The 9,990-nt window shown below is 62.1% G+C and overlaps 1 protein-coding gene across 4 annotated transcripts; it reads left to right on the plus strand.

The window, feature by feature from the left end:
* Positions 1 to 103: 103 nt before the first annotated feature.
* Positions 104 to 8,803, plus strand: IGF2 (insulin like growth factor 2). 4 transcript variants are annotated; one of them, XM_055271980.2, is made up of 4 exons: positions 104 to 265; positions 4,862 to 5,024; positions 6,725 to 6,873; positions 7,167 to 8,803. In XM_055271980.2, the coding sequence occupies exons 1-4, from the start codon at positions 104 to 106 to the stop codon at positions 7,401 to 7,403; spliced, it is 711 nt and encodes a 236-aa protein (XP_055127955.1). In that variant the 3' UTR covers positions 7,404 to 8,803. The 4 variants fall into 4 exon arrangements, with proteins under 4 accessions (XP_055127955.1, XP_055127945.1, XP_055127956.1 ...); XM_055271970.2 differs by lacking the exon at positions 104 to 265 and adding an exon at positions 1,041 to 2,166; XM_055271981.2 differs by lacking the exon at positions 104 to 265 and adding an exon at positions 3,100 to 3,188.
* The last annotated feature ends 1,187 nt before the right edge of the window (positions 8,804 to 9,990 follow it).

A 9,990-nucleotide genomic window follows, 5' to 3' on the forward strand; every position in this document is an offset into this window, starting at 1 on the left:
CAGGCTTAGGCGGCGGGCGGCTGGCGGGATGCGGGATTTTGTGCGTGGTTTTGACTTGGTAAAAATCACAGTGCTTTCTTACATCGTTCAAACTCTCCAGGAGATGGTTTCCCCAGACCCCCAAATTATCGTGGTGGTCCCCAAGACTGAACTCGCGTCTATGCAAGTCCAACGCACTGAGGACGGGGTAACCATTATCCAGATATTTTGGGTGGGCCCCAAAGGCGAGCTACTTAGACGCACCCCGGTGAGCTCGGCCATGCAGGTAGGATTTGAGCTGTGTTTCCCGCCCTGATGCTCTCTCCTCTGGCGGCCGGAGCCTCCGCAGGCTCCAAGCCTGGCCAGATTCGGCCCAACCCAGCCGGCCCTCCGCGCGTCCCGCACCTGGCGGGGGCTCCGGGGCTCCGGCGCGGCACCGGGGGGCGCTCGGGATCTGGCTGAGGCTCCAAGAGCCGCGTGGCCAGCTCCTCCTGCTGGGGCAGGTGGCGGCTGCGCGCCCCGCCCGAGCCCAGGGGCCCCCTCCGCCGCAACAACCAGCAAAGACCCCCGACTCAGCCCCGAGCCACCTGCATCTGCACTCAGACGGGGCGCACCCGCAGTGCAGCCTCCTGGCGGGGCGCTGGGAGCCCGCCTGCCCCTGCCTGCCCGGCGATCCCAGCTCACGAGCACAGGCCGCCCGGGCACCCCAGAAACCCGAGATGGGGCCCCTGAATTCTCTAGAACGGGCATTCAGCATGGCCTTGGCGCTCTGCGGCTCCCTGCCCCCCACCCAGTCTCGCCCCCGCGCACCCCCCAGCCCCCGCGACCGCCGCCCCCCACCCCCGGGGCCCCAGGGCCCCCAGCCCGCACCCCCCGCCCCACTCTTGGCTCGGGTTGCGGGGGCGGGCCGGGGGCGGGGCGAGGGCTCCGCGGGCGCCCATTGGCGCGGGCGCGAGGCCAGCGAGGCCCGCGCGGGCCCTGGGCCGCGGGCTGGCGCGACTATAAGAGCCGGGCGTGGGCGCCCGCAGTTCGCCTGCTCTCCGGCGGAGCTGCGTGAGGCCCGGCCGGCCCCGGCCCCCCCCTTCCGGCCGCCCCCGCCTCCTGGCCCACGCCTGCCCGCGCTCTGCCCACCAGCGCCTCCATCGGGCAAGGCGGCCCCGCGTCGACGCCGCCCGCTGCCTCGCTGCTGACTCCCGTCCCGGGCGCCGTCCGCGGGGTCGCGCTCCGCCGGGCCTGCGGATTCCCCGCCGCCTCCTCTTCATCTACCTCAACTCCCCCATTCCCGCTTCGCCCGAGGAGGCGGTTCCCCCCGCAGGCAGTCCGGCTCGCAGGCCGCCGGCGTTGTCACCCCCCCGCGCTCCCCCTCCAGCCCTCCCCCCGGCGCGCAGCCTCGGGCCGCTCCCCTTTCCGCGCTGCGTCCCGGAGCGGCCCCGGTGCCGCCACTGCCTGTCCCCCTCCCGAGGCCCGGGCTCGCGACGGCAGAGGGCTCCGTCGGCCCAAACCGAGCTGGGCGCCCGCGGCCCGGGTGCAGCCTCCACTCCGCCCCCCAGTCACCGCCTCCCCCGGCCCCTCGACGTGGCGCCCTTCCCTCCGCTTCTCTGTGCTCCCCGCGCCCCTCTTGGCATCTGGCCCCGGCCCCCGCTCTTTCTCCCGCAACCTTCCCTTGGCTCCCTCCCGTCCCCCCCAGCTCCTAGCCTCCGACTCCCTCCCCCCCTCACGCCCGCCCTCTCGCCTTCGCCGAACCAAAGTGGATTAATTACACGCTTTCTGTTTCTCTCCGTGCTGTTCTCTCCCGCTGTGAGCCTGCCCGCCTCTCGCTGTCCTCTCTCCCTCTCGCCCTCTCTTCGGCCCCCCCCTTTCACGTTCACTCTGTCTCTCCCACTATCTCTGCCCCCCTCTATCCTTGATACAACAGCTGACCTCATTTCCCGATACCTTTTCCCCCCCGAAAAGTACAACATCTGGCCCGCCCCAGCCCGAAGACAGCCCGTCCTCCCTGGACAATCAGACGAATTCTCCCCCCCCCCAAAAAAAAGCCATCCCCCCGCTCTGCCCCGTCGCACATTCGGCCCCCGCGACTCGGCCAGAGCGGCGCTGGCAGAGGAGTGTCCGGCAGGAGGGCCAACGCCCGCTGTTCGGTTTGCGACACGCAGCAGGGAGGTGGGCGGCAGCGTCGCCGGCTTCCAGGTAAGCGGCGTGTGCGGGCTGGGCCGGGGCCGGGGCTGGGGCGGCGCGGGCTTGCGCCGGACGCCCGGCCCTTCCTCCGCCTGCTCCCGGCCCGGGCCTGCGGGGCTCGGCGGGGCGGCTGAGCCCGGGGAGGAGGAGGAGGAGGACGGACGGCTGCGGGTCCCGTTCCCTGCGCGGAGCCCCGCGCTCACCCTGGCGGTGGAGCTGGGGGTGGGTTGGGGGCGTCGGGAAGGGCCGAGGGAGGTGTGAGCTGTCTGCAGGGGCGACTTCCTGGTCGGTCTGTGGGTGCAGGGGGTGCTGCCTAACATGTGTGATTCGTGCCTTGCGGGCCCTGGCCTCCGGGGTGCTGGGTAACGAGGAGGGGCGCGGAGCCGCAGAAGCCCACCCTGGTATGTTGACGCGGTGCCAGCGAGACCGCGAGAGGAAGACGGGGGTGGGCGGGGCCAGGATGGAGAGGGGCCGAGTTGGCAGGAGTCATGGCAGACGCCACATTCGCGATATCTCCCCACACCCCCTCTGGCTCTGTCCGCAACATTTCCAAACAGGAGTCCCGGGAGAGGGGGAGAGGGGCTGCTGGTCTGAGGCTCAGAAGGGCAGAGCCTTCAATCCAGAGAGAGGCCGCGGCCCCTGCCCAGTGGGCAGCGTGGAAGTTTCCATACAAGGAGGTGGGAAGGAGACCCCCCCTTCACTGCCCTGTGCAGAGATGAGCTGGGGGTGCAGGATGGGAGCCCATGGCACTTCGCTACGGGATGGTCCAGGGCTCGCGGTTGGGGGTGCAGGAGAGAAGAGACTGGCTGGGAGGAGGGAGAGGGCGGGAGCAAAGGCGCGGGGGAGTGGTCAGCAGGGAGAGGGGTGGGGGGTAGGGTGGAGCCGGGGCTGGGAGGAGTCGGCTCACACATAAAAGCTGAGGCACTGACCAGCCTGCAAACTGGACATTAGCTTCTCCTGTGAAAGAGACTTCCAGCTTCCTCCTCCTCCTCTTCCTCCTCCTCCTCCTGCCCCAGCGAGCCTTCTGCTGAGCTGTAGGTAACCAGGGCTGTGGAGTGAGGACCCCCGCTGCCATCCCACTCCAGCCTGGGGCAGGGCAGCAGGGGGCACGGCCCACGCCTGGGCCTCGGGCCCTGCAGCCGCCAGCCCGCTGCCTCTCGGACAGCACCCCCCCTCCCCTCTTTTCCTCGGCCCCTGCCCCCACCTGGTCTCTGCTTCCTCACCTGCTCCTTCCCTTTCTGTTCCTTCCCTTCGGCCCCCTCCTTGCCCAGCTCAGGGCTTTTCCTGGGCCCTCACCTGCTCCGCACCGCTGCATGCTTCCTGTCCTGCTTTCTGCCGGTCCCCTGACCCGGACCTCCAAGTTCAGAGTGGTGGGGCTTGTTGCGGAAGCGCCGCGAGGGCTAGAGTGGCCCGCTGGCGGAGTGTGCTCTTAGAATTTGGAAGGGGGTGGCAGAGGGGGCGGTGAGGGGACTGGCCAGGATCCAGTCAAGGAGATGACCAAGGAGGCTTTCAGATCCTCGGTGCAGCTGCCTACTGCTCTTTAGAGAGGGCATGCAAAGTTGTGCTTCTGTCCCATTGCCTGTTCAGTCGCTCACATAATTTATTGCACCAAAAACTCCCCTGGGTCTGTGGAGCGAAGGCTGGGGCTGCCCGCCTGGAGGCCTCCACCATCTGCAGGGGCAGGGCCAACTTGCTGTGGTGGCCCCCGGCCTCCCACCCCCGAGTTGGTTAACCGGGCCCTATGGCCCTGCAGCCTGTGGAGGGGGTGTGTCCTAAGACTGGCCTCCCCTTCCAGATTGCAGTCTGGGGAACCTGGTGTCGGACTTCCCAGGTGGACTGAGCTGGTCTCTACAGCTCCCACGGGGAGAGTTTGGTAGCGCAAATGGGGAGATGTTCTGGAGGCTCCTGGCCTTACTGGTTCGATCTGAGGCCTGGAAAGGAGGTTCTGGGCTTGTGTGTGTGTGTTTGGGGGTACCCAAGGCAGACTGGAGTTGGAGAACTGGGTGACTGGGAAAATAAGCTTTCTAGGAGCACGGGTGGCGTGGTTGTGCTAACCATTGGAGTCCTTGACCCAGGCCTGGTTCAGCTGCAGACTGGAAAGGTGGAAAAGCCAAGGGGAGGGGCAGGGCTGGCCCAGCAGGAGCGGCCTGCTGCTTTGAGGGGGATGGTCCTCCTGGACCCCCCCTGCTCAGCTGGGGGTTGTGGGGAGGAAGGGACTGGTTCTCTTGGATGCACATGCTCTGTAGGGGTGGGGCTGTCTGCCATCTTGGCTGGCGCTGGAGGCCTGAGAAGTGGTGATGTGATCCTGGGCTGGCCCTGCCCCCATGGTGTCACAGGACGGAGGCCAGGTCGGGTGTCCAGCCTGGGCCCCTGCAGCTGTGGATGCCGCTGAGCTCCTGCAATAATGACCGTGGAGATGGTCACCCCTCGTGTAAAATTACTAGTGCTTCTTGCAAATGGAAGGAACTGGGCCCTTTCTGCGTGCTTCCTTCCAGATACTTCATTCTGCAAGTCGCCCTGCGCCCTCACCTCAGCATTAAGACCTGTGTGTTACTTTTGTAATAAAAATAATGTTTATAGGAAAGCCGTGCTTTAAATTTTCAGTTGAATTTGTAGGTTGGCCAAGGGCCTCTGATTTGGGAGGGGCATCTCTGGCCTGGGGCTTGGCCTGGCTGCCCCGCTCACGCCACTTCTCTCCCACCCCCAGATACCAATGGGAATCCCAATGGGGAAGTCGATGCTGGTGCTTCTCACCTTCTTGGCCTTCGCCTCGTGCTGCATTGCTGCTTACCGCCCCAGTGAGACCCTGTGCGGCGGGGAGCTGGTGGACACCCTCCAGTTCGTCTGTGGGGACCGCGGCTTCTACTTCAGTAAGTAGCTGGGAGGGGCTTCCTCAGACCTGGTCAGGCCCCTAGAGTGACTGGTGGGGATGCCCACCCTCAAGCCAGGGGAGCACACTCCTAGGTCAGTGGCCCAGCCCCTTGCTCTGAGACTTTGACCTTCCAGCCTCGTTTCTGAGCACCTGCGGTGTCCCAGGGCATCCACACCAGCTGCCTTTCCCATCACACGCCTCCTTTGAAGGGTGGGCCAGAGGTGCCCCCTAGACATCAGGGGCACTCACGGGGGTCTCCCTGGGCATCAGAATTTCTGTTGGGGGCCGTGAGCCTCCTGCTGCTGAGGCGCTGCACCCCTAGGGCAGGGCTTCAGGCTCTGGAGGAAGAGCCTGCCTTTCTTCCTGCACCTTTTGGACATTTTGACAAGGGACGTGTGTTCAGTGAATGATCAGAATTAAAATCAATAAAGTGATTTATAGAATTAAAATCAATAAGACAAGTGCAGTTGGTGGGTGGCAGGGGTGAGTGGTGCATGCACCTCCTTGGGCCCCAAGGCTGCCTTGGAGGGTGCCCACCTGCTGACCTCAAGGACGCTTCAGCCTTTCCTCATGTTTCTCTCTTGTTTTTCCAGCCTGGGGGCTGGCAGGTGGGTGCACGGCTCATTGTCCTTGAGACCCCACCCCCATATGGGGGGCTGGGTGGATGCAGAGGCAGGCATGGTGCCTGGGCATGCCTGATGGGGCAGCGGAGGGGCCGCTCCTCGCTGGCAGGGGCCACATGGCTTATTCCACCTGACACTCACCACATGACATCTTTACCACCACTACTTACTCACGCTGTGAAATGGGCTCACAGGATGCAAATGCACTTCAAAGCTTCTCTCTGAAAAGTTCCTGCTGCTTGACTCTGGAAGCCCCTGCCCGCCCTGGCCTCTCCTGTGCCCTCTCTCTCGCCTGCCCCATTTGGGGGTAGGAAGTGGCACTGCAGGGCCTGGTGCCAGCCAGTCCTTGCCCAGGGAGAAGCTTCCCTGCACCAGGCTTTCCTGAGAGGAGGGGAGGGCCAAGCCCCCCCTTGGGGGACCCCCGTGATGGGGCTCCTGCTCCCTCCTCCGGCTGATGGCACCTGCCCTTTGGCACCCCAAGGTGGAGCCCCCAGCGACCTTCCCTTTCCAGCTGAGCATTGCTGTGGGGGAGAGGGGGAAGACGGGAGGAAAGAAGGGAGTGGTTCCATCACGCCTCCTCACTCCTCTCCTCCCGTCTTCTCCTCTCCTGCCCTTGTCTCCCTGTCTCAGCAGCTCCAGGGGTGGTGTGGGCCCCTCCAGCCTCCTAGGTGGTGCCAGGCCAGAGTCCAAGCTCAGGGACAGCAGTCCCGCCTGTGGGGGCCCCTGAACTGGGCTCACATCCCACACATTTTCCAAACCACTCCCAGTGTGGGCCTTTGGTCCTGGTGGTGTCCGTCTGGCCATGGGACCAAGAGCTTGTGCCCATTTTTCATCTGAGGAAGGAGGCAGCAGAGGCCACGGGCTGGTCTGGGTCCCACTCACCTCCCCTCTCACCTCTCTTCTTCCTGGGACGCCTCTGCCTGCCAGCTCTCACTTCCCTCCCCTGACCCGCAGGGTGGCTGTATCCTTCCAGGGCCTGGCCTGAGGGCAGGGGTGGTTTGCTCCTCCTTCAGCCTCCTGGGGCAGGGGGCAGTGCGGTGCTAACGCGCCTCTCTCTGTGCTGTGGGACTTCCAGGCAGGCCCGCAAGCCGTGTGAGCCGTCGCAGCCGTGGCATCGTTGAGGAGTGCTGTTTCCGCAGCTGTGACCTGGCCCTCCTGGAGACGTACTGTGCTACCCCCGCCAAGTCCGAGAGGGACGTGTCGACCCCTCCGACCGTGCTTCCGGTGAGGGTCCTGGGCCCCTTTCCCGCTCTCTAGAGACAGAGAAATAGGGCTTCGGGCGCCCAGTGTTTCCTGTGGCCTCTGGGACCTCTTGGCCAGGGACAAGGACCCGTGACTTCCTTGCTTGTTGTGTGGCTGAGGAGCAGCTCAGACGCTGGCTCCTTCTGTCCCCCTGCCCGTGGACGTTAGCTCAAGTCACTGATCAGTCACAGGGGTGGCCTGTCAGGTCAGGCGGGCGGCTCAGGCAGAAGAGCCCGGAGAGCAGGCACCTGCTGACCAGCCCCTTCCCCTCCCAGGACAACTTCCCCAGATACCCCGTGGGCAAGTTCTTCCAATATGACACCTGGAAGCAGTCCACCCAGCGCCTGCGCAGGGGCCTGCCTGCCCTCCTGCGTGCCCGCCGGGGTCACGTGCTCGCCAAGGAGCTTGAGGCGTTCAGGGAGGCCAAGCGTCACCGTCCCCTGATTGCTCTACCCACCCAAGACCCCACCCACGGGGGCACCCCCCCAGAGATGGCCAGCAATCGGAAGTGAGCAAAACTGCCGCAAGTCTGCAGCCCGGCGCCACCACCCTCCAGCCTCCTCCTGACCACGGACGTTTCCATCAGGTTCCATCGCGAAAATCTCTCGGTTCCACGTCCCCCTGGGACTTCTCCTGACCCAGTCCCCGTGCCCCGCCTCCCCGAAACAGGCTACTCTCCTCGGCCCCCTCCATCGGGCTGAGGAAGCACAGCAACATCTTCAAACATGTACAAAATCAATTGGCTTTAAACACCCCCCACACACCCTCCCCCCAAATTATCCCCAATTATCCCCACACATAAAAAATCAAAACATTAAACTAACCCCCTTCCCCCTCCCCACAACAACCCTCTTAAAACTAATTGGCTTTTTAGAAACACCAGAAAAGCTCAGAAATTGGCTTTAAAAAAACAACCACCAAAAAAAAATCAATTGGCTAAAAAAAAAAAAGTATTAAAAACGAATTGGCTGAGAAACAATTGGCAAAATAAAGGAATTTGGCACTCCCCACCCCCCTCTTTCTCTTCTCCCTTGGACTTTGAGTCAAATTGGCCTGGACTTGAGTCCCTGAACCAGCAAAGAGAAAAGAAGGGCCCAGAAATCACAGGTGGGCATGTCGCTGCTACCGCCATCTCCCTTCTCATGGGAATTTTCAGGGTAAACTGGCCATCCCAAAATAGCAACAGCCAAGACTGGCTCCTCACTCCCTTTTCCATCACTAAAAATCACAGAGCAGTCAGAGGGACCCAGCGAGACCAAAGGAGGGGAGGACAGAGCATGAAAACCAAAATCCATGCAAATGAAATGTAATTGGCACAACCCCCACCCCCAAATCTTACATCTCAATTCCCATCCTAAAAAGCACTCATACTTTATGCATCCCCGCAGCCACACGCACACAACACACAGCAGACACAGAAACACACAGCGCACACATGAACACAGCACACACACGAGCACACAGCACTCACATGAACACACAGCACACACACGAACACACAGCACACACAAACAGCACACAAACACACAGCGCACACAGGAGCACACAGCCCACGAACACACAGCACACACACAAACACACAGCACACACATGCACACACAAGCACACAGCACACACGCACACACAGCACACACACGAACACATGCACACACAGCACACACGCACGCACAGCACATACATGAACACAGCACACACACAAACACACAGCACACACATGCACACACAGCACACACGCACAGCACACACACGAACACAGCACACACACAAAACAGCACACAGCACACACGCACGCACAGCACATGCATGAACACAGCACACACACAAACACACAGCACACACATGCACACACAGCACACACGCACGCACAGCACATACATGAACACAGCACACACACAAACACACAGCACACACATGCACACACAGCACACACGCACAGCACACACACGAACACAGCACACACACAAAACAGCACACACAGCACACACGCCCACACAGCACATGCATGAACACAGCACACGAACACACAGCACACACGTGCACACACAAGCACCCACCTGCACACACACACATGCGCACACACACGCACACCCCCACACAATTGGATGAAAACAATAAGCATATCTAAGCAACTACAATATCTGTACGGATCAGGCCAAAGTCCCTCTAAGATTCTCCAAGCTGTTTTCATGGTCTGAGCCCCCCTCCTGTTCCCATCTCCACTGCCCCTCGGCCCTGTCTGTGCCCTGCCTCTCAGAGGAGGGGGCTCAGATGGTGGGGCCTGAGTGTGCGGCCGGCGGCGTTTGGGATGCGCCCATAGGGTGGGCGGGGTGTGTCCCAGGCCTAATTCCATCTTTCCACCTTGAGAGAGGTGCCCTTGCGAGGCTGGCCTCCTTGGCGCCTGTCCCCACGGCCCCCGCAGTGTGAGCCATGATGCTCCCCATACCCCACCCATTCCCGATACACCTTACTTACTGCGTGTCGGCCCAGCCGAGTGAGGAAGGAGTTTGGCCACATTGGAGATGGCGGTAGCTGAGCAGACATGCCCCCACAAGTAGCCTGACTCCCTCGTGTGCTCCTGGAAGGAAGATCTTGGGGACCCCCCACCGGAGCACACCGAGGGATCATCTTTGCCCATCTCCTGGGGACCCCCCAAGAAATGTGGGGTCCTCGGGGGCCGTGCACTGATGAGGGGAGTGTGGGAAGTCTGGCGGTTGGAGGGGTGGGTGGGGGGCAGTGGGGGCTGGGTGGGGGGAGCTCTGGGGTAGGAAGTGGTCCCGGGAGATTTTGGATGGAAAACTCAGGAGGATCGACAGCAGACTTGCAGAATTACATAGAGAAATTAGGAACCCCCAAATTTCATGTCAATTGATCTATTTCCCCTCTTTGTTTCTTGGGGCATTTTTCCTTTTTTTTTTGTTTTTTTTTTTTTTTTACCCCTCCTTAGCTTTATGCGCTCAGAAACCAAATTAAACCCCCTCCCTATGTAACAGGGGGGCAGTGACAAAAGCAAGAACGCACGAAGCCAGCCTGAAGACCACCACGTCCTGCCTCCCGCCATTTATCGCCCTGATTGGATTTTGTTTTTCATCTGTCCCTGTT

This window comes from Symphalangus syndactylus, chromosome 1 (genome assembly GCF_028878055.3).
Source record: "Symphalangus syndactylus isolate Jambi chromosome 1, NHGRI_mSymSyn1-v2.1_pri, whole genome shotgun sequence".
In the NCBI taxonomy this organism is placed as follows: Eukaryota; Metazoa; Chordata; class Mammalia; order Primates; family Hylobatidae; genus Symphalangus; species Symphalangus syndactylus.

Bases quoted from the DNA above. Each gene is read 5' to 3' on its own strand.
- IGF2 (XM_055271980.2), top strand. From the start codon at position 104: ATGGTTTCCCCAGACCCCCAAATTATCGTGGTGGTCCCCAAGACTGAA. The intron at 5,025-6,724 runs GTAAGTAGCTGG...TGGGACTTCCAG, and splicing joins GGACCGCGGCTTCTACTTCA to GCAGGCCCGCAAGCCGTGTG. The intron at 6,874-7,166 runs GTGAGGGTCCTG...TTCCCCTCCCAG, and splicing joins CCCCTCCGACCGTGCTTCCG to GACAACTTCCCCAGATACCC.